A 26,422-nucleotide genomic window follows, 5' to 3' on the forward strand; every position below is an offset into this window, starting at 1 on the left:
TACAGTAGAGTCTCTAATTTTCCTGGTAAACAGGTTGCCCAGAGCCTGTGCAGTGCCCATCCTTGGAAGTTTTTGAGACCAGAATAGATAAAGCCCTGAACAACCTGGCCTGATCTCAAAGCTAACCGTGAACAGGGCGTTGGGACTAGACACCTCCTGAGGTCCCTTCCAACCTGCATAAATCCTACAAAAGAAGTCCTTCCAATAAAAAGCTGATCCACAGGGTCTGAAGATCATGACCACTTTTTACCAGTTGATATGCCCCCCAAAGCAATCCTCTAACTCCCATTTATCGAGGGATACTTACATTTGGCTTGAGCCTCCACTGAATTCCATTGTTTCCCGTTACGATGACTTCATACAGTGGGAGCACCTCATTGTCTCCACAATTAGATCTATTTATTTCATTCTCAGATGAAATCAGCAAAAAAGAAGTCTCAAAGATTTCTGCTCCATAATGTTTGGTCAAGGTCTCCATGGTTGACAGGTATTTCACTTTCAGATCCCGTGAAGTCACGCTACTGTCACAAATGGTTTTGTTGTTAAACTCTTTGAGGAAATGCTTGAAAACATTATTTATCCGAATCCTGGTTAAGAAATTCCTCTGTCTGATAGTCTTGTTCAGAGTTTCAGGAATGTAATGCTTGTAACTAGAAGGAAAAACAATGCTATGAGTTAATACTGTTGTCTCCTAAGCTTATAACTCTAAAATGTGCAGCTGCCTTACTTGGAACGTTACAGAGAACAAGATGCAGTAAACCACTGCGTAGCTGGCACTGTAACAGTAGTTTACAGCATTAATAGCCAACAGCAAGTCAGGTAATAACCTTATCTGAAAGCTTTTTAGTCAGATGGATACAGCCCACTTAAATCAATAATCAAATTGATTTATTCTAACTGTTTTCTCATTAGGTTGCCACTTAATGCTGTCATTTCTGACCCTACTAACCCAGAATCCTGAATTTACAGCAAGCCACTTGGTACCCAACACATCAGTGTGCTGGCTGCACTAGCTTCATAGATTTCAAATACTGTCCAGATGAGAAAAAACCTCAGGTTTTCTAATACATATCCCTATTGACAAGATGAGGAAGACCCACTTAGCAATAGTAGTGTTGGAACTTGTAACTCCTGTACAGTCAGACCCTGGAAGGTAAAATGCTTAAAATCCCTTCTGGAAGAAAAGTACAGCAGACCCAAGAGAGACAAAGAAGTTATCCCAGCTCACCTCATATCTTTGGGAAGCTCTGGAAGCTTCACATTTTTCTTGATGGCATAGTGAGAGATTGCAAGGACAGCCATGCCCAGACATTCGTTTTCAATTTCATGAACCTCTTGATCATTTTTAGGATCACGGATCGGTGCCAGGCCTTTCACCAAGTCATACTGACCCTTGACAGGAAGCAAGGAAACAAAAAGGCTGCCAGATTTGCCATGGTTTATCTATGAGCAAGCAATATGTCACAAGATCTGAGGCTCTCCTTGAGCAAGAAGAGTCACCCAAAACTGAAAGCCAGGACAGGAAGGGGTAGGAAGAGAAGGGAAGAGCTGTGCAGTAAACACAGTCTTTTCTTGGCCAGCAAAACAGAAACAGAGGCAAGCACTAGTGACCCACAAACCCTGCCTATTAGAGAAGAAACCAACATTTGTGCCTGACGGAAGTGTTTTACAACCACAGTTTGTGGAAGAGGTGGAATCACCACGTGGATTGTCACAGCATATCCATCCCACAGCAGTCCATAGCATTGTGGGTTTCACCAGGAACATGTGTAGACACCCAGGTAGAACACTACACTGCTCAGACGCTTCCAACACCCCTGTCCTCTTCTTTTATATATTAACCCACACCAAAAATTAACTTTTCTTGTAATTAGCTAAAGAAAGCATCACCCTATCCCGTTCTAGCACCATCACGACTTTTTTATTCTGCTACACAATAAGTACTTGGTGTGTCTGCTTTATCTCTGCCCTTCATCATAGCAGCCTTCCAATATCTGGAGGGGGCCTATAAGGATGCTGGGGAGGGACTCCTCCTTAGGGACTGTAGTGGTAGGACAAGGGGTAATGGCTTCAAACTTAAACAGGGTAAGTTTAGATTAGATATAAGGAAGAAGTTCTTTACAGTGAGGGTGGTGAAGCACTGGAATGGGTTGCCCAGGGAGGTTGTGGATGCTCCATCCCTGGCAGTGTTCAAGGCCAGGTTGGACAGAGCCTTGGGCGACATGGTTTAGTGTAAGGTGTCCCTGCCCATGGCAGGGGGGTTGGAACTAGATGATCTTAAGGTCCTTTCCAACCCTAACTATTCTATGATTCTATGATTCATCACCTCATGGCTGTTCTCTTCTCCTAAGTGACAGGACAAGAGGAAACGGCCTCAAGCTGCACCAGGGGAGGTTTAGATGGAGCTGAGGAACAATTCCTTCCCCAGAGGGTGCTCAGGCATTGGAACAGGCTGCCCAGGGCAGGGCTGGAGTCACCGTCCCTGCAAGTGTTCACACCCCGTGTAGCCGAGGCCTCAGTGCCATGGGTTAGTGGTGGCCTTGGCAGTGCTGGCCAACGGTGGGACTTGAGCTTAAAGGTCTTTTCCAACCTGATTCTGTGTCTCTATGAATCACAGAATACCAGGTTGGAAAGCACCTCAAGGATGAACCTCACACACAGTCTCTAAGCCACATCTCAAAACCAAAACTGCAAACTCTATGGCGGACGCTTTGCTCTGTGACTGAAAAATATTTGAGTTACCAGCAAAGACATTTCTGTTGCCTTATACTAGCATCAGTGTTTTTCTGACGTTGTCCTTTTCCTAATGTTATTACCCAAAAGTAAATGCTTAATGCAACATTGTCTGACAATATCCATTAGGGTCCCTACTCATTCCGCAACTTAAAACAGCGTTTTCATTCTTTTTGAGGAAAAAACAGTTGCTTTTTTAACTATTTTAGAATGCAAGCAGCACCGTTAAAATGCACACATAGCTGTAGCTAACTTGGGTGTTTTCTTTTATTGTGATTTCACCATAAAACAAGGATTCACTAGAGCAGCTTCATGTTATTTCTTTTGCTGAAGGACACAACCACGTTTCAAAGCCTGAACGTTCTGCAGTAATTATACTCAGAATTATACTCAGAATTAACAGTAAACAAGTTCTTCTCAGTACATTTAATTTGCTCATTTCACAAGCCTTCATCAACTTTAATGTTCCCATTTCTTTGGTGAAACCAGATAGTTTCTGGTTTCCAAAATCATTTGTGTGTATACAAACCTTTCTGTACACGAGCACAAGCTTCCCGAAATAGGGACCCTGCTTTACTTGCCATAACCAGCGTGCTGCCTGTACTGCCAACAAGGGGAGGCACAACACAAGGAAGGAAAAACAGCATGGAAGGGCTGTGTGACAGGGGTTATTACTAGTCCACGTTTTAATACCACACAGCAAACACCCTCATTAAAAGGACACCGTACTGTCAGTTTTAATACTCCTGCTCCTCTGCAGGACTACAGATGTCAAAGTTACTGCAAATGTTTCACAAAAGAAAAGGTGACAGCATTTATATCCAAAAATAGTTAATATTGAAAGAAAATATGCTATAAAAATATAGCCCTTTTTGGACAGTGAGATAGTTTCTTACACACCTTGCATATGGGTAGGTTGTTCTTCCTATAGCACATTTTCTCTCCACCACACAGAATTATGAAGAAAACACTTATCAATACTAACAGGTAATGTCACATGTACTTTGGAAGTCTGAAAATAGGTCTTTAAAGCAGCTTCTACTGGATCAAATAGGTTTTGTGTGACTACAATGGCAGAGACACTTGCAAGCAACCTCTTACCTGGGCAAAGATGTATTCTAATGAGTTTGCATCAAGAATAGGGGTTCCTTCTGGCCCTAGCTTCTTCTCATAGTTCTTTGCCTTCCTTGGGAAATGCCTCCACACTGAGGGTTCATTTTCACTTGTCCCATGCCAGTTTGTAAAGTAGTATCTTGCAAGAAAAGAGGAATAAACTTTAAAAACTTTCAGGGAAATCCTGTGTTTATATATGTATTTTAAACTTCTAAAAGAAAACCAGTTAAAAGTCAAAATCCATCAATCTTCTGCCCTGAGGTTGGAACTTAAGTGGTCACTGCCGAAACCTCATGCCTGGCCTGAGGAAATGGGGAAAAACTGGGGGAAAATGGTCTATTAGTCAAAGGTTTTCAGCATTTCCACTCAACAGGTATCTCACTCTAAATACAACACCATGCCTGGCTGCCTGTCACATCCTCCTGCGAGAAGCTGCCACTCAGATGACAGTTACGTTTCCATCACCTCTTACATTGCTTGAGCAGTGCAAGAGTGTTAATACTCTGTGCAATGGTTGGCATTAGCATTCCAAGGTAAAATGACTCCTCCAAAGGGCTAACAAGACTTCAGACCTCCTCATCTATTGGCAATGAAGCAATGAACAAGGCAAGACTGTGAGTACCCCCTACGGCTGGAGCGGGAAGCAGTGTGATGCTTCCCTGGAATTTTGGCTTCTCTCACTCCCTGGAATTGCTGCTTCCTGCTGGTTTCAATGGAGCTGGTGAAAAAGGCACTAATTCAAACCATCTGGCTTTAAAGGGACACAGTCAATTGTGTATATTGCAAACAAGCTTTTTACTCATATCCGTACACAAAGATATTTCACTGAAAACCTGCTAAAGGAGTTGGCATCTGCTAAAAATAAACTAGTTTAGAGTTTAAGCCTCTGTTAGCAACTTCTGAGAAATCTTTACTGAGAGGCAGAGAGAGTTGGAGCCAGGCTGAGAGAGCTGGGCTGGTTCAGCCTGGAGAAGAGAAGGCTCCTGAAGGGGAGACCTTAGAGCAGCTCCAGTGCCTAAAGGGGCTCCAGGAAACCTGGAGAGGGGCTTTGGCCAAGGGCCTGTAGGGACAGGCCAAGGGGAATGGCTTTAACCTGCCAGAGGGGAGACTGAGATGAGCTCTGAGGCAGCAGCTCTTCCCTGTGAAGGTGCTGAGGCGCTGGCACAGGGTGCCCAGAGAAGCTGTGGCTGCCCCATCCCTGGCAGTGTTCAAGGCCAGGTTGGACACAGGGGCTTGGAGCAACCTGCTCTAGTGGAAGGTGTCCCTGCCCATGGCAGGGGGTTGGAGCTGGAGGAGGTTTAAGGTCCCTTCCAACACAAACCAGTCTGGGATTCTGTGATTCTATGACGAATGAAGCATTACATATCAAATTACTGTTTCAGAGACTTTCTGTACTCTGTTTCTGTCCATCCTTTCTTTTTGATAAGTCTTTTTAAGTCCCCCAAAAGCCTGTAGCTATAGTGTGAGTTGGAACACCAAAACACAACGATGTCAAACACTCCTGACAATACTGAAGATACTGCAGAACTCCCGGGGAAGGAGCAGTTTTGCACTTCACCCAGTCAATCTGGCCAATGCTGGAGGGGGACCTGCTGCTCTCTTTCACCTATACCAGCTCTCGCAGTCCTTCCTTCCAGAGGTGCCAGAAACATGTCCACTAAGTCCCTTCTCTGCACCAAGAAACACTGATACCTCTGGCTTAAAACACAATGCAGCCATTGAGTAGTTAAACTCCTCCTCCATCAGCTGGTGTGATAACTAGTCCAGGATATTATGAAATTTTGTGGTTTCTGATGTTGTAGGTTTTTGTTCTTTTAAACTTGGGGCAAGTGAAAGAAATACAGGTCCAGTTAAAGAGTTCCTAGTGAAAAGCAAGTCCTTTTAAACTGCTACCAGAAGTACAGCAGCTGGCACAGATCCGATGGGGAAAGGAGGAGGACGGGAAGTTCACACAGTCAGAAACCAAACCTAAAGCTTTCAGCAGTGGGACAAAAATCAAAACATCTAAAAGCATTTGAAACTACTCAGTCACATACCTTCATTCTATATATACAATATTAATAGGACATAACTAAATCAAATCTATCAATGTAATTTCAGAAATAAGGTTGTCCACATAAAAATGATTTAATGACTAAATGATTATATACAGACTAACACAGTGCACTATTACATAAGGCCAGATCATTTTCCTTTTTCAAGAGGAATTCTGCCTCTTGCAGAGCTCAAAATAAACAACATTCATTTAGGGAACAGTTTCACAATCCTGCGTTGCTTGTCATTTTTCAGGGCTCTGCTCTGCTCTCAGTTCAGATGCCCAAGCCAAGACACACAATAGGTCAGAAATGAAAGGAAGGAAAATACCACTTCACCAATACAGTATTCCGAGGGAGATGGGAATCTTTAGATTTTAGTGCTTAACTCATATAGCCTCTTCTTAAATGCATATGAGATGATTTAAATACATAGTATTGGCCCCAAAGTTTGCCAAGTCTCATGCATGGAGTACATCTGACAAAAGAAATGTCCCTGCCAAACTTCAAATCCCAGCTCCAAAGCTTAAGAAAATAAACCACCAGAACTTTTAAATATAGAAAGCAGGGCATTTTCCATAGCTTCAGTCTATAAAATGGTAGAAGAAAAGAATTTCCAGAAAACAAAGTTCAGCATAGATTAATTTTGCCCATATACCTAACATTTGATAGTTATGAACAGCCTAAGGTCTGTAAGAGGGAGCTGTTCAAGCAGTTTTAGAGAAGGTGGTGGTACCCACCGTGCAGGTAGGATGCAGTAGGAATGAAAGAGCACCTGGAGGGAGCTCTCATCATTCACCCAAAGCAGAAACACATTAACACCAAACACAGCAGAAACTACTTTTTAATCATGCTTCTACTCAGAGATTTAAATTCCCACAACTACACTCTTAAAATACCACCTTCTTCTACAGAGAAAAACAGACCACATCAAGGAAATTCAATATTAGGGGAAAATACCCCAAACTTGCCTTAAACCAAGAAATTCTTTTATTATCCAGTATATGGTTAATCTGACTGTGTCTTAAAGCATGAAAAGGCACTTAATGCTCTGTAAGAGGCCATTAGAGTCCTCAGAGATTCTTTTAGAGAGTCACTCAATTCCATTACTGTATAGTGTTTATCTGCCAAACTTAATCACAGCTGTTTAAATCTGAGATTAGCGAAGGTTAAGTCATTAATACCACTAATAGACTGTGTTAAAGCAAAAAGACAAGACTATAGTATCCTCTTCCTCTTCTAAAAATAGGTATAGGTATCATCATTACTTGAAAAGCAAAGATCTTTTTGCTGACTGACAGTATTCTTTTTGTCTCATAACAGTTCATCCATCAAAAATAACAATTCCAGCCTGGTACAAATGCGATCAGAACTGACATAGCTTACGTTCAAAGATCCCATTTTCAAATCTCTCTTTGTATCTGCAATAAGCAAAGTGGTTGTTACTCTCTATCAAGCCTAGAAAACAGTTTGAACGCACAAACTGCAGTTTCTACAGGCCAGTTCTCCCATTAGCATGTACAAGTGACAGTCATGTTGTTTAGCTAGAGATTATCAGGAAAAAGGTGTTAACATGCTGTATTATCACTTCAAATTTTTTCTCTATAGCCCAAACTGACCATGTATGTATTACACTTCAAGGCAGAGGGAATATTACATAGAAGCTTATTTTCTCACAGTTGTACCTTGAAGAATCGACATGAATGCTCTGTGGACTTGCTTTAGGAAGATGGGTAAAGCTTCTGCACTAATTAATCCTGAAAGCAAAGTTTATTCTATATATTTTTCTCCTGTATCATACACTTACAGCTCATACTGATGCAAGAAGTCAGAATAAAACTCAAGAAAATAAGGCAGTATAACATGCAGAATTTGGTTTCTATCAAATCCTAAAAGGAGGACATCCTTTAGGTAGAGTATGTGAGAGTGCTCAACAGTTGCCAGCATTACTGCTTTCCTTTTCCAGTGGATGAGGGCTGATGTGCACATTCAGCCCCAGAGATCGAAACAGGCTACATTCTGTATTATAAGAATGCCACCTGAAGTCCAACGTGATGGTACGTGTTGGATAAATGGGAACAAAGGTTTCTGTGGTCTGATGTTTCCTCCAGTGTAGTGCGTGCCACCCACAGCGAAGTCACACGGATTCCCCTACAGCCCTAGAGGAGCATTTCATAAGCAGCAGCAGCATGTTGCTTTTTCCTTTCAAGTTAGTAGTAAAATTCCCACTGACTTCATTAGGAGCACAGCTCACTGTGGACACTTCAAATGGAAATTGAAACATGCGAAATACAGACCTAAGAAAACGTTTTTGAGCCTTTTGGTTTTCAGCTTTTAGCTAATTCCATCACAACAAGCTTTGTGAGTTCTTGTGGGTTTTCAGCTTCTGGGGCTTTTCTTCAAGGTTATGTAGCAAAGATGAAAACAAAAATCAGGTGACATTTTAAGCCTTTACAGTTAACTTCTTACCCTTGCTGTGAAAAGCAAGCTGCTTCCTTCGCTTTTGCTTTCCTGCTTCTTCAATAGAAGGAGTCGGAGCATCCACATATGGTTAAAGAATCATTTCTCAGATGTTTTACACTTACCTCATTCGATAATGGAGGCGGTATGATGTTTTTTCATCTATCTTAAAGAGCTGGTTTGGTGCATACCAAAGTCTTTTGTTCTCATCATACAGTGCAAAGAGATTGTGGCACAGAGGAGACACAGCTGTCAGAGAAAAGCAAACAAGCGTATGAATCACAAGGCTACAGTGCACATGCACACCCCAAAAATACAAATGCGTAAAGCAAATATCTGATCTTGCAAAACAGACCATAAAAAGAAACTGATACTAGGATTAGTTTAAAACAAACAGTAGGAAATTGTGGGTGAAGTGGAACTGCAAAGTGCACATTGGTTCACCCCATCGGTTATAGCGTGTATTAAACCTATTTCAGCTACTTCAAACATTAAACTTACTCTGAAATCCTGATTTTGCCAAAGGTTTTCTATCTTAAAAGGATCTAACTTGAAAATCTTCACCTTTTCCTGACCACAGAAATGGGTGTTTGAACAAAACCACTACTTTGTTCTCAGTTTTGTTTTGTTAATAAACTTTACTGCCATAGTCAAAAGAGAAGGATCTAGTGAAATGATGAAAATCCCCTTTTCGTTATCAAACAAGCAGAAAACAGAACGTGTCATTTTTCCATTCTTTGCTAGTTCAACAGAGGCTTTTCCAACAAAGAACAAGACTTGGACTTGTATGTCTGGGCTGACCTGCTTTAACCTTCGCATTTACATCACCCCAGACAAGAACAGGCTACGGTATGTTTCCAGGTCTACCCTTGTTTGAATTCCTTGCTTCAGTTTCCTGCTCAGTAGGAGGCAATAAGCCCTTGGTCAGGCAAGGAGCTCTCTGGCATGTGCTTAAGTGTCTTTCTGAAATCAGGCCAACTGCAGAGCACTTTGTTGGGGTCCTACAGGATTCAGTGAAACTATTTCTATTGTGAACTGTGGAGAGAGCAGAAAGGAAGAAGAGAAGCCAAGGAAACAAAAACTGAGAGGCCTAAAGGTGGGGTTGGGCAGCCACTGCCTTCTGCAGGTCAACAAGCAGTATGTAGATGCCACCAACAGATTAACATCCAAGTTGTGATTTGAAGGAAAGCTCATTTTAAGCCATTTCTTCAAAGGTTTTAAGCTGACAACCGAAATTACTGGGAGCAGTTGCACAGAATGTGGGTTCACACCCATACAAACAGCAGCAGTTCACAGCTCTTACATGCTGACATGAACAGGTGGATTTAAGTACTCCTCATTTTCATTAAAACTATTCAAAACCAATGTGAGTACTTATTTGATGAGGTTTGTCCTGCAGATTCCCATCATTCCTGTCTTTCCAATGGAAGAGAAGCAATTAGGCAAATGAACTGAAGGCCACCAAATGCTAGAGGAATCAAAATGGTATGGGAGAACATTTTAAAGCTGCAGGAAACCTTAGGCCCAGTTTGCCCGTTTATACAGCCAGATTCACCACTCCCATATCAGCTGAATGATATTTAGTGTTCCATGAAGCTTGGGGAACACAAAATTGGGATCAGGGCAGGAAAGAACCTTTAAATATAAAAGTACACTGGTTCCTGAGGCTGAAACATAGATTAAATCCACTAATTCCAGTAGAATTACATATATTCTATGTTTAAGTATTTTGCTGACTCAAGGACCACAGGACAAAGCAAGACATCTTCATCATACATTTATGCATTACTGCAATTGTGTGTAGTTCAGGTAATCTTAACTGGTGAGTAACTCTCTGCAAAGAAGTGTCAAGTAAAAGAAAACTAAAACTAGCAAATAGATTTTGGTTGGGTTTTTTTTTTCATTAGCCCTCTCCAAACTGTTTTATAAGATGGGACAGATCCTGACTAGTATATGAGGTAAAATGAGTTTTGTGTTAACTTCTATACAGTGTCTCCTCTTCTCTTAAAAGAAACCTAATCATTCCACCCAAATTGAGAAATCAGTACCTGTACCTGACACACAAGGGTGGGAGCTCATCACTTCAATGAATCTCAAGACAGTCTGTCCCACCATTTCTTCCACTCCAAAGAGTTTAAGAACTGCCCAAACCAACCCTAGACTACTAACATGAGTATTTCTTCTACAGACATTGACTTACATGCAGAGAAGGATGCATCTCTTTCAATACTGTCAGGCCTTGAGAACCTGAGAACTTAAAGAAAATCCATATACTCACAACACCTCTGGGCCGCTTCAATGCACAGCTCCTCTGAGGTGAACTCGCCACTGGTGTAACAAATGGGAGTTTTATCTTGCAGGTAGAAAAGTATTTCTAAACCCTGATGCTGAGCTTCCAGGTTTACTTCGCTCTTCTTTGTGCTCCTCATCTTCGCACAGAAAGCCATGGCTTTGCAATCTTCTTTTACGTTTAGATACTGAAAGAGGAGGAAAAATAGTTAAGCAAAATGCGAAGAAGAGTTTGTGAGAACACAAACCCATTGCTTAATGAGGGTACTGCATACTACTATGGGCTAAGCACAGCATTCCTCAAAGTCTTCACATTGGGGAACCTGATTATTCCAAATCAGCACTTTTCACAAAAGAGGAGAAAAGTGAAAAAAAGACACGTCAATGATTATTCTGTTTCTGGTAACTCTGTTCCAGGTAATTCCCTTCTGTTTTGGTGGTTCCACAACTATTCTACTAGAAGGTTTCTCTTCTTACTGTAAAGCAGGAATAACTTTCACATCCTTAAGAAGTTAACTGGCTGGAAAACAATACTTGAGGCTGGGTAATATAAACAGTACAATTTATATTTCCTTTAAAAATAGAAGCTCTTTTTGTTTTACAATCTCCTTAACAGCTAAATATTTGGTAGTTTTCTCCCCTCTCACCCTTTGTTTTTAAACTCCTGATACTTAACGTGTCACAGTGAAATGAGCATTATTGGAGAGTTGTTATTTATTATTACTTCTCTCTCTCCAGAAGGAAAGAGCAGCACTAAGTAGGTTTAATGCAATAGCTTTTAGGCTGCCAAGAACGCATAAAAGACAGCTCTGATCTGAAAGAAAATCTCTGTTGCATTTTATACCCAGTGCTTAAATAGAAAGAGCAGAAAGGAAATGGATGAACACACACTCCGGGTATTATGGGGTCTGTGTTCCATGTTTTACTAAGCTTTAGCTCAATTAATAACGAAAGCCCAAACCACAAAGTCTATAGTTTATGAAATTAATCCTCCCACCAAAAACCAAACAAAACCAAACCTCAAGAGCCAACACACCTGCATTTATGTGACTGTCTGATCCTCTACGCAACTGAAACGGATTATCTTCACGCTCTCCAAGGGCAACTTGACTTTGGCTGACAAAAAAAATACAAAACATGTCAGGATTTGCTTTGTACAGTTTCAGACACAAAATACATCGTCGGGCCACTTGAAATCCAAGGGAAACTTTCCATTAATATAACTGATAACTGAATCTAGCCTCAACCAAAGACACTCATAGCAAGCATCTAGCAGTCTGTGTAAGTGCACTGATTTCTTTTGGTTCTTTGGGTGCATTGACTGAGATGCAAACAAATGAGATGGTTATTCTTTCTTTTTCTCTCTTTTATTATATTTTCAGAGTGTCGACCATCAGTTTGGAGTCATACTCATTGCAACCCTCAGCTGTGCCACCAATGCAGCATTCTTCTCTTTGCTTTACCTCTTTCACAGCTTTTGAAGTCACCTACTTCTTCACATTTGTAACTACATATTGCTAATTCCATTTTCTCCCCAGTCTCTATTGTTTCTTCCCCATCCAAATTATCAGGGTTTTTTCTTTGTTTTAATCTCCTTTGCTCTGTGAAAAGTGCAGAGAATAAAGAAACTATTCAAGAGAGTATCATTGCAAGGGTCATATTTCTCTCAGCAGAACCTTCATAGAATCACAGAATCCCAGACTGGTTTGGGTTGGAAGGGGCCTTAAAGCTTTTCCAGTTCCAACCCCTTGCCACAGGCAGGGACACCTTCCACTAGACCAGGCACTGGAAGCTGCTCTAAGGTCTCCCCAGAGCCTTCTCTTCTCCAAGCTGAACAACCTGGCTTGCAGCCTGTGACTTCAGTGTCTTCAAGCAGCAGGAGCACCTTCCAAGACCCTACATTTGTTTTTTAAGCCTTATCCAACACCACAAACCACCTCAGTATCCTGGAGCTAGTTTGCAAAACTACTCCCACCCAAAATTAGAGGTTATCCTTGGCACCTGAAGCAAGCCAGGAAAATATCAATACCATATTTTCCATCTTTTTCCAATGGCAGGCGTGACAGTGCCTCTATTTAAAGCATTGTGTGACACCAGGGCTGTAAAATCAATGAGATGCTACAGGAATACTTCAGAAGCAGGTGATGAAAAAGTGGGCATTGGTAAGATGTCTCCCTAGTCCCAGCCCTGATGGTAGAGTGTAGAGCATCAGTGAAAAGAGCTGGCGTGCTTGGAAGGCATGGTTGTATGCTTCTTTCCAAAGGTGGACAGGCTGCTCCTTTCCCATTGGCATGGGGATAAGCCAGGTGGGGAAGAGTCTGGACTTCTCGAAGAGAAGAAGGATGTGAGAATCTGTTCTGCATCTCCAGAGAGACTCCTGTCCTCTGGCACCTGGGCTGCATCACTGCCCACCAGCCACAGCTCCATGCTCTCAAAGGGAAACCATCCATGGCTTCTCCTGGGGTAGGCACTAATTAAGTGTGACAGTAAACTCGATGTGACAAAATGTGTCTAAACTAAACATGACAGTAGTGCTGGGTTGGTTAAACATCACCCATCGCTCATCTGAGGCTGAAAGACTCCTCCGTTTGTATTCTCCATCCCTCCTTCTTCTCTGCCAAACATACTTGAACTAAATGTGCATTGCTTTTGCTGCCACAGCAGACTTCAACGACTATTGCTTTATAAGCCTTAGGCTTAGTCTGGAGAAAGTCTGACACTGCCACACATCTTCCCCTCTGCTTGGAAACTGCCCAACAAACATGATACTGCCATAGACAAAAAGATAATATTTAACAGCACAACACACGTTTACAATTGAATTGTGTGCTCCTTCCATCCGTGCCACTTTAATGCTAAATTTGAGTTTCCAGACACATTCCCTCAGCAATAATATGGGGAAGAAGTAATCGAGAGCGTGACTACTGGAACATTCAGACAAGGCAGGAATTATTTCTGCACAGCACCATCAAATTGAAATGCAAAAGGTTAAAGATATCAGCTTTAATCTAAGTGAAAACACTCCCTTTTAAACAGCATATCTTATAAGTGAAATTCAATATATTTTAATGTCTGTGTGGGCATAATATTCAAAAGGTTGTCCAGATGTTTGAAAATATGAAGGGAAATCTAAAACCATTGCTTTCTTGTGGATTCATAAATCAAAATTGTTGCCTTTCAACACAGGGTTCTTTGGTTTTGCTCAATAGCTCCTACTCTTGTTTCTAATCACAGCAGCAATTCCCAGAATGCAAAAAAAATCCACCCTCAAGTGCTGCTTCATTTACAATATGCTTTGGGGGATGAACCAAACCAACCAACATCCAATCTCTAACTTCCTAATGAGTTTTCCAGATATTCCCATGCTCAATGGAATTCACCTTTTTAAGAATGTGTCCTAATCTTCCAAAGTGTCTCCTCAAACAAGACTAATTCCTGCTGTCTCAGCAGCGGCAGCTCTCACCAGTCCTACACTGTAGTGTTATGGTACATACAGGTCACAGCACGTGGGGAGAGCCAGGACACCCCTTCACCCCTCCAGACCTTGCTGCCTGCAAGCACGTACCGGCGCATCTGACCCTTCCCTCTGTGTGACTCAGAGCTCCCCGCGGCCATTCCATTCGGGCTCTTGCAATCTCAGGCATCACATTACACATCATGCTTCATCTCCGAAATCTGAAGGGGATTTTTATCCTTTGACACTCAAAAGGGTTTAAAGCCTCAGGAGACCATTGTTTCTTGTGTGTATCCTGCAGATTATCTCCCTCCCTTGCAAGCATTTCCCTGATGAACTTACAGATACCTGCTGTATCCTTTCTCAGGCTGCATTTTGCTTGGCTTGTGCCATGTTCCACTGGTCTCTTCCTGCACCACAAGCTCCACTTACCCCTGCTCATTATGGCAGGATGCACTCGGTTTCTGCTGGGACTAGTCTGACTGACAGGACAGCATTTACTTTGTTCAGAGAGTATTTTCTCTTCACCTGATTTCTGTTTCTCATGGTGGAAACAATCTTTTGTTATGCACGCTGCAAAATATCATAGAATTCCAGACTGGTTTGTGTTGGAAAGGACATTAAAGCTCATCCAGCTCCAACCCCCTGCCATGGGCAGGGACACCTTCCACTAGAGCAGGTTGCTCCAAGCCCCTGTGTCCAACCTGGCCTTGAACACTGCCAGGGATGGGGCAGCCACAGCTTCTCTGGGCACCCTGTGCCAGCGCCTCAGCACCCTCACAGGGAAGAGCTTCTGCCTCAGAGCTCATCTCAATCTCCCCTCCGGCAGGTTAAAGCCATTCCCCTTGGCCTGTCCCTACAGGCCCTTGGCCAAAGCCCCTCTCCAGGTTTCCTGGAGCCCCTTTAGGCACTGGAGCTGCTCTAAGGTCTCCCCTTCAGGAGCCTTCTCTTCTCCAGGCTGCCCCAGCCCAGCTCTCTCAGCCTGGCTCCAGAGCAGAGCTGCTCCAGCCCTCGCAGCATCTTCATGGCCTCCTCTGGACTCACCCAGGGGAAGGCAGGATGGCTCTTCTCAAGATACCACTTGGTAACTCCACACCTCAAAACCTGATGCATTACAGCCTTTTGAGTACTCCCCAAAGCACAGGGTTTCTCTGGTCATTTAAAATCCTGACCAACATACACACACCAACCTGTCACCTTCTTTGAAGTCTGAATTTCAGGCTCAGAGTAACTCAGAGTGAGCACATCCCCACTCAGTGCACCACCAGCAGAGGGGGACAACAGTTCATCCTTCACCTAATGGGTGACAACCACAAAATGAGTGTTTTTCAGCACGCACAGGCACAAAACCAAAACCACTTGCCCATGATTGCCAAAACTCACATTTAATTTCTCTGAGGGAGGTCAGTGAACAGATCCTGGAGCCCAAAAAGCATTTTTTTTTTTTCCCTCATAGACAGATGAGGAAATATTATCATCACAATATTTTGGTATCAGGAAGATGAAAAGTTGCAAAATAGGAGGAGAGAGTTCTAAAGGTGGGTTCTTCAAAATTAGTTTGCTTCTGGTTTGACTATTAATCTATTAAGATAGTGAAATATATAGAGAGAATAATAATTGGTAAAACCTCAAGTTCCTGCCAAGGAACTGCCAAGATCTCCTTAGTAAAAGCAGAATGGTTCAAGTCCAATAGTCCTGGCATTTCTAAGGCAAAAAAAATCCCATAAATGTACAACACTATTTGTTAAATAACCCCCTGAAACTTTTGTGTGCCTCAAAAATCAAGGAAATCAAAGGTGGTGGCATAAATGCAATACTTCAGAAACTATCTGCAAATCTTCCTTGAACCATAGGGAAGAAGTTAAGCTGCTGTTGTGGAAGGAGGAGCCCAGGAAAGCCAGCCTGGCTCCAAAGTCTCTTGTGCAGTTGAGACATCTGCACCCAGCTCTACCAAGAGTTCCTCTCCACAAAATACCCTGAAACACAAAAAGAGCTTTGCTTCAATAAGGAAATGGGATAAAACTGTCAGTTGGGAGATAGTTCAAGATGTCAGATACCAACAGAAACCTGCTACAAGCTCCAAAGGGCCTTTTTAAGAAGACTTCTCACTCAGAAGACTGAGTTCCAACAAGGCTGTAGATGCCACATAGCTTGGGCTCCCCATCTGAGCATATAAAGGATGTGTTGGGTTTTTACCCCAGCCCTGTTTTCTCACTCTCAATGGGACACACTTCAAAATCTCCCAGCAGAACTGCTGCAATTCCGAAAAGAGAGGCAGGGAAAATGCCTGCCAGGAGAAATGCCCTCAGCTGCCTCAAAGCTGCTTCCCATCCCAGCAGGACCTCATGGACCCAGCACCCTTTGTTCTCCACTCACAAAACATCATGACAGGCAAAGGGAAAACACAAAACCTTCCACCATAAGCAAAGATCATGGCAGCGAAATGCAAAGATGGAAGGTCTGTTGCAGGGGCAAAAGTCCCTAAACTGTGAGGAGAGGAAAATCCCAGATAAAACCTGACCAAACCAGAACTGGCTTTGAAGCACCATTTGCAACCTCTTCCTCTTTTTTTCCCCTCTTCGATGATTTAGTTTCTGGTTTCATGACACGGACAGAGCCAGGGGATGTTTATGATTGTTTTTGCTAAGAATGTAACAGACAGGCTTTCCTTAGGCATGCAGGGCATAAACACTTGGTAGTAGTCATAGTTTATGTGAGCCCCAAAGGTCTCAATTATTATAGTTTTTCAACACACTAGTCAAGAACTTGTCACAGACCATTCTGAATGGGGGATACGTCTCATCTAGCATAACCTAGAACCTCTGGTAGTGTTCCAGGCCAGGTTCAAGAGGGCCTGGAGCAACCTGCTCTAGCGGAAGGTGTCCCTGCCACTAGATGAGCTTTAAGGTCCCTTCCAACCCAAACCATTCTATGATACTATGATAACCTATTAGAGACTCATTTAAAATAAAACCAGGTGCTCTACTTCATAAATTTTAACGAGAGAACATGACAGTAACAATACAATAGCAAAGCAGCACATTAAAATCCCAAATCACTGATGGGGCCATCGCACCACTGACTGACCACATCCTACAGCAGCCCTGGGAAGGCACAACCACCACTGCAGTAGACAAAGGTTGGACCAACCTTGATGAACTGCAGCTCACTGGAAAGAAAAAGGTAAGAAAGTAGAACATGACCATGCACAGAGCTCCTTCAGGTCTAAAACTCTTGGCCAACTAAGTCTGAGGACAGCAGAAGGTTCAGCCTATGGTGCCCATGTCTTCTTCTGACCTGTGGCTCTGCTCAGGTCTCAACACTCAGCTCTCAACACTCCCATTCACTAATAACAAACACTTTAAGACTCACTCTAACAACAACTATTGGTGCTCTTTTCTAGGGGGTGTTTCTTTCCAGTCATACTGAAGAACAAACAGGCTTTTAAATTATTCCTGGAAATTCAAGAACCCAAATGCTACAGGGCAGAATCAGGTTGCCTTTTAAACTCTATTTGGGTCCTTTCTGTGCACATGCAGTATTTCATCATCTTTATATATGTGAGCACATACTGTTTTTTCCCACAGGACTCTTCCACTGAATGTGTAATTCAGTATTTATTTCATTTTCTTCTTTTATTCAGAGTGATCTCACCACACGCTGCTCACCACTGGCCCCAAACCAGACTTACTAATTCCCCTTGGGTTTTTCTATAGTATTCATTCTGTGACATGACTGATCTATGTTGTAAAGCTTTGTTTTAAAAATGAAGCTGAGAGAGCATATAACAGAAATTTTCAGCAAAAATATATTAAAGCACAGCTTTTTTTCTTACGAAGTGAAAAACAGGGTGCATAGGATTATAGAATCATAGAATCACAGAACAGTTTGGGCTGGAAGAGACCTTAGAGCTCATCCAGTTCCAACCCCCTGCCACGGGCACGGACACCTTCCACTAGAGCAGGTTGCTCCAAGCCCCTGTGTCCAACCTGGCCTTGAACACTGCCAGGATGGGGCAGCCACAGCTTCTCTGGGAAAAGTCTGTGCCAGCGCCTCAGCACCCTCACAGGGAAGAGCTTCTGCCTCAGAGCTCATCTCAATCTCCCCTCTGGCAGGTTAAAGCCATTCCCCTTGGCCTGTCCCTACAGGCCCTTGGCCAAAGCCCCTCTCCAGGTTTCCTGGAGCCCCTTTAGGCACTGGAGCTGCTCTAAGGTCTCCCCTTCAGGAGCCTTCTCTTCTCCAGGCTGCCCCAGCCCAGTTCTCTCAGCAAGGCTCCAAAGCAGAGCTGCTCCAGCCCTCGCAGCATCTTGACCAGGACGGGGTACGTCAGCCAGCCTCCATTATTCACACACTTATGTTAATAGATGTTCTATATTTCCGTTTTTAGCAATGTAACTCTGAAAAGCAGAGGGGGCAGACTCCTGCTGTCTGCTTCACTCACCGATTGCTTCGGACCAGACCCAACTTCAGACCCAGACCTTAGGAACCCACTCAATTCACTGTCTCACTATGAGAATGAATCGTGCTCGTTTCCTCTGCTTTTCCAATGCACTTTCAGCAACTTCTCTGAATTTCATGACGTGTCACCCATGTGGAAAGAAGTTTTTCAGCTCGCTCAGAAAGCTGCCTGTTAATTTACCACCTTTATCGTCCCATCTGTAACGGCTGCCATCGATGTGTGAGCATGGACACGAACACAAAGTCACACTTCCCCCTGAATTCCCTGATTTTTCCAGCCTGATGTTCCTTTGGGTGTTTATAGTGACCAATAATTTCTATAGCTTGCTTCTAAACTATAAATGTGTGCAATTTCTGGTATAATAACAACTTTTAATAACACGATTCTTGAGAAGCTTACAATCTGTTACTAAATCCTTGTATAGTCAATACTAACCACTTTTCAGCTTAAACATTATCAGTTTAGCGGCAAACATATTCTTCTACCAAGCTTCAAGCCATCACGGAAACCTACCAAACAATGACATGAATTTTATGTAACTACCATGTAGCCAATACTCCAAAACCTATTACACACAAACTAGAGAAAGTTTTTTAGGTTTTTTTCCCTTACAAGCCAACCATCTAAATAAGAGCTTTATTACTAAGACTGATGCTAACGGGACTGAAGGGGGATTCCAGCCTTAAGAGATTTACATGGACAATCTGTTTTTATTCCTGCCCAGGACACAGCACTAATGATCCTTTTCCTTCCTTTATGTTCTTCTCCATGCCACTCACCTCCATCCCCACACCAGCACGCAGCTAGCAGCGTGCACCTTTCAGATGTGATGGAAGCTCGCTGGCAAAGAGCCACGTCATCTTCCCAGCAATGAAGCAGATCTTCAGGAAACACAGCCTCTTCCTGGTGGCACTGCACTGATTTAAGGGGTTTCCTGAAGTTCAGCTCAGATGCGTGGAAAACCTTTCAGGAAAATCAGTCGCTGTGGCAAAGACCTCCAAATCCATGTCTTTTGGGAAGAGAAAGTGTTATGGGTGTGCAAAGCTTGTTCCTTCTGGGTTTATCTGGCAAGTGATCCTCATCAGGTCACTAGAACTGGACGTGGCAAGACTACGGATGTGCTGTTCGTGCCCCAGTTAAAACTGCAGTGAAAGCTCACATCATGTGCCTCACAACTGGGGCAGAGAGTGAACACGGGGTCACGTACATCAGCTCCACTAATGCACAGGAACTCTTTCAACTCGAGAGTCTTTGGTTGTACACCCAAGCCCAAAGTCAGCACAGCACCTGGGTCTGCAAGGAGGTGCCGAAGCCCAGGGAATGGCTCTACCTTCTCCAGAGAGGAAAACACACTGTGTTCATTGCACAGATCCATCAAAAAGGCAGGGGTGAAAATGAACATAGACAGAATGGAAGAAAAATCACTACAACACACACAACATTCTCTGCCCACTGAAGACTACATTGGCACACAACTGTGCTGTGCATGTACATGGCGAGAGCAGCTGTCTGGCCAGGAGGGAGCTGGGGTTTAGAAGCACAAGGGGGTTCCTCATACAACACTGTGATGGGACTTCTACAAAGCTTCAACACCTACCCTCCTCCTCCCCAAAACAACCTAGTAATTCAAGGTACCTTTGCTTCCTGAATATTTAGGCACTACCAGTAGTTTTCCTAAGCAGGACATGCCACCAGGAGAGAGATAAAGCATTTTGATTGTCCATGTTTTCCAGATGAAGGTCTGTAACTGCAGAACCGGACTGGAGCAAGAGAAGTCACTTTGTCCTGCTCTCCCAAGCCTTAAAATCTCAGAAATGGCACCATGCTGAAATGTTCGACGAAGAAACCTGATGTCTGGGGACCCGCTATGCATCTATAGACTCTCCTCCAAGTTCTCCTCACAAGCCAAGTGTTCCATAAGCCACAGTCCATCCCACCTCCACCTTGTTCACTGATTTTATTTGCTCAGTAGTATGTGCATGTGGAAAAGAGACGAACCCCAGGTCCTAGATGTGCCATCCTGGCACCGCACTGTTCTTAGAGTAAGAGTACCCTCCCTGTTGCAAAACAGGTACAATGACCATCTCCACGATCCAGTGGTGCTCCTCAACAAGGAAATCCTACATTTTACTAACTTTCAAGGAAAAAGCAAGCTTAGATTTATTATGACAGCACCCGGATTTCCGATCACGTCTTAGATCTTTAGTAAGAAACAAACCAAAACAAGCAAACAGCTGATGTCTCACACAGCCAAGACGGGTGAGACAGCACAAGAAACCTTATCAGCATGTCTCTTCTGCAAATGAGTAGAGGAGAAGGAGAAATTCAGTGTCTTGCCCACTTACCCAGGAAATCAGCACCAGCATTGGTAACCAGCCTGGGTCTCCCACATCCCCCACTTGCAGCCTCCAACACGAGAGGTAGAATTAGAAGCGATAGTTCCTCCAAACACCAACGGTCTGAGTAGGTGGACTTCACACACGCTACTTTCTAGTTTGAGAGTATGTAAAACATGCAAAGGGGCTGGGACTTCTTGGTGACCACAGAGCTGCTGCAGAGCTCCCTCCTCTGAGACTCGCTGCCTGGTCACGGGCCACTCTAGCAGAGCTCCCAGCACCGTAACCACACACGGTCATTTCCATCATGTTCACAGCTCTGTGGCCACTTCCTTGAGAGCAGCTACAGATGCTCTAAGCCTTTTTCGCTTTCAAATCATGTCACAAAATGGAGACTTGTCCCAGATCTCTCCACCCCCTGCTTCCTCCTTCCTAGAGCTGGCAGCACTAACTGCACAGGCTGTGCATTACAGAGGTGGCAGCAAAGAGGGACTTGAAGCAAGCCCCATGCTCCCTCCTCATCCTCTATGCCATCCCCCACCACTTGGCCTCAGAGACGGAACTGGCGAGAGAGAAGATTTTGCTATACCAAAATGTCTTTACCTCAGAGGAGGAACTCACCCAGGGTCATCCTGCAATGGGGCTGAGCTGCCCAGAAGCAGTGCTGGCACTGCAGCACATCCCGAGGAGCAGGAGTTATTGATGTTCACCACAAGCAACCCCAGGTTGACCATACCAGCCCTCAGAAGAATGAACTGAAATACTGGCACATGTTTGCATTCTACCTGGCTTAAAAACAAGCGTCGCTAACTTGTTTAAGTGCTTATGGCAAGTCCAGAGGAGGCCACGGAGCTGCTGCGAGGGCTGGAGCAGCTCTGCTCTGGAGCCAGGCTGAGAGAGCTGGGTTGGGGCAGCCTGGAGAAGAGAAGGCTCCTGAAGGGGAGACCTTAGAGCAGCTCCAGTGCCTAAAGGGGCTCCAGGAAACCTGGAGAGGGGCTTTGGACAAGGGCCTGTAGGGACAGGCCAATAGGAATGGCTTTAACATGCCAGAGGGGAGATTGAGATGAGCTCTGAGGCAGAAGCTCTTCCCTGTGATGGTGCTGAGGCGCTGGCACAGGGTGCCCAGAGAAACTGTGACTTATAAAGGCCTTAAAGAGTTCTGTCAATGCGGTCAACATCTACTCTGCAAACGGCAAGACATTTGAATCCCCTCGATGGCTTTATTCATAAAGACTTCTGGTAGTCGTGTGCTTCCTGTGGTGGCTTTGCACTCTGGTAAGTGTTTTTTGATGGTTTGCCTTTTTCTTTTTTTCTTTTTGTAATGTGGTGAGAAGATATTGTTAAAGTTCCCTCTTCAGGGCTCACCATTTAAAACAAGTCATAAACAAAAGCAAACAAAACTTTACCAGTTATCTTTGTCTTTCTGCTCAGAGCAAACCACCAACAAAGACATCCCCTAACCAATAAACATTCTTTCTATAACACAGTTGCAAAACCATACAATTTCATAGCCACCTTGGGATTTTCTATCAACAGCAAAAGCAATTTGATCTTCAAAGTCTCCTTCCCCTCTCTTTGTTCTCTGCTCATCATTTAGTAAGTTACAATTACCCTGCTGTAATGCTGGTAGCCCCAACTGAACACTGCATGCAATGATGGTTGGAGGAGGTATGGCCAGATGATACAGAAACAGTCCCAGGGTTAAAGACAGTGTCCCAACTAAAGTCCTTTCCACTAGACACTATATACATACACTTTCCAATGCAACAAAGTAAAAAGCTGAGGTTTGAAGTGCAGAAATCCCTGTGAAGCAGCTGGTGCTCTGATAGCAGAGGAGGTGCTGATCGTAACTGTATGGTCCTGTAAGTCACAGCGGAAAAGCATCGGTAAGGCCATCACACATGGTAAAACAGGAGTGGAACAAGAAGAAAAACTCCAATGGGATTTCAGAGCTGAGCACAGATGACCTCTAGTTTTACCAACAGGGCTCCAGGTTAATCCAATTCAGGAAAAAACTTTAAGGTACAGCCTTACCTATGGCTACCAAATAAATGTCACCAATCTCAGAGAGGGGCTTTTGATGGTGTTCAAGGCCAGGTTGGACACAGGGGCTTGGAGCAACCTGCTCTAGGGGAAGGTGTCCCTGCCCGTGGCAGGGGGTTGGAGCTGTATGAGCTTTATGTCCCTTCCAACTCAAACCAGGCTGTGATTCTATGAAATACTAGCCTGAAAAGCAGCATTACCTCATCCTCTGCCAGGTATAAGCTGCATTATGATTTCTGCTACATCATTCAAACCACCACTTACTTTAGAAAACAGGTTGTAGCTCTCTTCTCCATGACTGTAAGCAGAGTGATTCCAGCTTTCCCTGCCCATCCCACTGACCACCCCATGCCACCACGGTCACACACTGTGCAGGCCAGAGAGTGACCTACCAATCCTCAGGTCTATGGGGAAATTGCTGCATTGCATCCACAGACCATTTTTTGTTGCTTCTGAGATAATTTATACACAGATGTTCTCTTGCAAGCGTTGCCATGGAAAGCCACAGCCATCTGAGATAGAAACAAGCTTTACAGTAGCTATGCCAATGCCACCCAGAGCTTTGAAAAACCAATACGCTGACCTCCAACTAAAACCTATCTGCTGGGGAACTAGTGAAAGAGTCACAGTAACATCTCATCCTTGCCTTCCTACACCTATTAACTACTGTATCTCGAAGCAGCTTTTGCTTTCTCAGACAGCAGGTTTCATTCTATTCACTACAGCAAACGGCAGTCACCATGCTTGAAAATAAAGGGTGGATTGCTGTTCCCACTGGTGCTAAAGCAGTTCACATATTGAGGGTGAATGTTCTAATGATGGTAAATGTAGCAACAAGGAGCTACTATTTAAAACTGAAAGCATTCAGGTTATCAAGGTAATGAATGCTCCAATAAACAATAGGGAAAAAGGTATCTGTATTTAGCCACATGGGTGCACCAGAGGCATGCTCAGAGGAAAGTGAACAATATGGAGTTTTCCAACCACAAAAGCTCCCATGGGAAGTTACTGGACTACACTGGATCACTGCATATAGAAAAAAAATGCTCTAAGTTTAGAAAAGTGGGAAGAGAGTGACAGGCTTAGCACATCATGTTAGAAACCAGCCAGCCCAAAGAAGAGGCCTCCAACAGTCCCACCTCTGCCTCCAAATGTGATGCCTGGGAATGAGACCCATACACTTGGACCAGAGCTGTGTGCTCTGGTCCTTATCTCCTTAAGGAGATCTGCTCACCAAACTGTGAGGACCGCAAAGCAGCTCAAATGTTGTATTTGCTTTTAGATGTCTTTGGAAAAGCAAACACTGGATGTAAGAGGCCGGCACATACATGACTCAGTGGGCTTCAGAATGGGAAGGGTCTGTGCAGATATTCACTGTCACTTTAGCTAATGAGTCCTAATGTCATCTTCCAGACACTGTATTTAGTTATCCACACATGTGGAAACAAACTAACAAGGCATACTTAGAATTATAGAACAGTTTGGGTTGGGAGGGACCTTAAAGTTCATCCCGTTCCATTCCCCCTGCCACGGGCAGGGACACCTTCCACTAGAGCAGGTTGCTCCAAGCCCCTGTGTCCAACCTGGCCTTGAACACTGCCAGGGATGGGGCAGCCACAGCTTCTCTGGGCACCTTGTGCCAGCACCTCACCTTTGGCAGGTTTCTCTTTGGCTCAAGAGAAATGCATCTAAAGTGCATTTCCTCCTGGTTCCCACCAGCATGACGGAGAGCAGAAGGAAGATCAGGCTTCAGAAAGGAAAACCAAAGTCAAGTTCTGACACTGCTATTGGAAGCTAACTGTATGTTTTAGCTTTTAATTTCACCAACTACTTCTCAACAGTACAGTGTGTACCCACTGGCATGCTCATACCTGTGTATACACTTCAAAGCATGTGTGACTGGAGCTGAGAAAAATTTACTGCCATTGAGACATAGTTTTTAATACATGTGGGAAATACATTTCTTTATTGCCCATCTGTGGGGATAAACGCACTTAGCAATTACTTTTTATTACTGACTAATCACCAGAATACACCTTTATTAATGGTTAGCTGTAAACATCTTTATCCCTCTTAGTCAGAGGAAGGAACTACGACTAGGTGCAATTGGCTTGTGTGAAGGAAAATGAGACATAACACTGAAGTCCCTCTAAGTTGATAAAAACCATCTTATGGATTTCTTTCCAGCTTATTTTCTGCTTTCCTCACCATCTCACCAAGGTCAGAGCTTCTTGGGGCAGGCAGCAGGTCAGCTCATCCACAGGGGCCCTGCTGCAGCCTTGCCACCAAAGACTTCTCAAGCTTCATTTCATGCATCCCAAAGGCCAACCAGGGGTGGCTGCAAGGGTGTGGGAAACAGAAGAGTGCAGAGAATGGTGTCTAAACCAACCTTTAGAGAGAAAGGATCACAGTGACAGAACTTGAAACTGGTTTATTTTTAGTCTTTGCCTGCAAAGCGATGGTGCAGGCACCCATCTCTTCAAGAAGCAGAGCAGAGTTGTACCTCTTCTTCCACAAATTAGCAGCGTGGGTATAACAACTTAAGAATGAGTTTGCAGTGACCTTTACTCACCTCAGCCTCAAGAAAGTGGTTTGTTAAGAAAGAACCTGTCTTCAAAACAGGTTTCTCAGACAGAGCTGAGAGGTGACACTGACAATACCTGCACATTGTCCTGTTTCCAATACATCTGGCTAAAAGCAGACACGGTGTCCTCCTCTCCTGTCACTCCAGACAATTGAGTCCAAGATCTATTTTACCTTATCCTGAAATGGAAGTCTGAAGTAGGCTGGATGAGGTTTCTGAGTCTTTCCTCTGACTGAGAAGGGATCTCAGCCATGTGCATCTAAGCTTGTCTCTTTAAACTGGAGATTCAGAAGCTGGATGAGCAGACTCTCCCCCCAGGATATACTTCAGTTTGCTTGCAATTACTATGATGTTCTCAGGCTTTAATGAATCCTTATATTGCCTACCTTACTTAAAAAGAGGAGGCAAGCCCAAAATATCACATGTAAAGGCAATAAAGAAATCACATGGTATAGATGTCTTTTTTCTCTGACAACAACTGTGACAAAGACTGAAAAAAACATCATCATTTTTCACAGTCGCAGGCTCTTTTCTTCGTAAACATCATCAAATACAAATAAATTGGCAGAAGCCACTTGCAACCAAGGATGCAAATTGTTGAAAGCCAAATGAAGCTATTTAGAAAGCTGAATAAACAACTCAAAGGCAAAGCTCTGCCAAAACACAAGGATCCTTATGTTTCTATTGGTGACCAAAAAGCAGAGTCTGAACTGTGGTGGCTCTTCAACAGCAAAGCCAGATGCTCTTTTTTCTGCTGTTTTGGCCTCCTGTGTCCAACCCTACAGATGGTGCCTGCTGCTTTTTCACTTACATGCTCACACAAACACAGTGATCAACTACTCCTTTAAATGCAAACATGGTGTCAAGTCACATCTGGAATGCCCTCTGGCTACTAAAACAGCACATGTCCTCCACGGT

At 43.7% G+C, this 26,422-nt stretch overlaps 1 protein-coding gene across 2 annotated transcripts in view; it reads right to left on the reverse strand.

The window, feature by feature from the left end:
* The window catches only part of JAK1 (Janus kinase 1), a 63,756-nt gene that overhangs the window by 18,541 nt on the left and 18,793 nt on the right, over positions 1-26,422 (reverse strand). For both annotated transcript variants that reach the window (XM_030493960.1, XM_030493961.2), the window contains exons 2-7: positions 11,665-11,744; positions 10,618-10,816; positions 8,465-8,588; positions 3,835-3,985; positions 1,229-1,392; positions 308-650 (exon numbers count right to left, since the gene is read on the reverse strand). In XM_030493960.1, the coding sequence (XP_030349820.1) occupies positions 308-650; positions 1,229-1,392; positions 3,835-3,985; positions 8,465-8,588; positions 10,618-10,816; positions 11,665-11,670 (987 nt within the window). In that variant the 5' untranslated portion in view covers positions 11,671-11,744. The remainder of the gene's footprint in view (positions 1-307; positions 651-1,228; positions 1,393-3,834; positions 3,986-8,464; positions 8,589-10,617; positions 10,817-11,664; positions 11,745-26,422) is intronic.

The sequence above is a fragment of the Strigops habroptila genome, chromosome 8 (genome assembly GCF_004027225.2).
Source record: "Strigops habroptila isolate Jane chromosome 8, bStrHab1.2.pri, whole genome shotgun sequence".
Classification (NCBI taxonomy): domain Eukaryota; kingdom Metazoa; phylum Chordata; class Aves; order Psittaciformes; family Psittacidae; genus Strigops; species Strigops habroptila.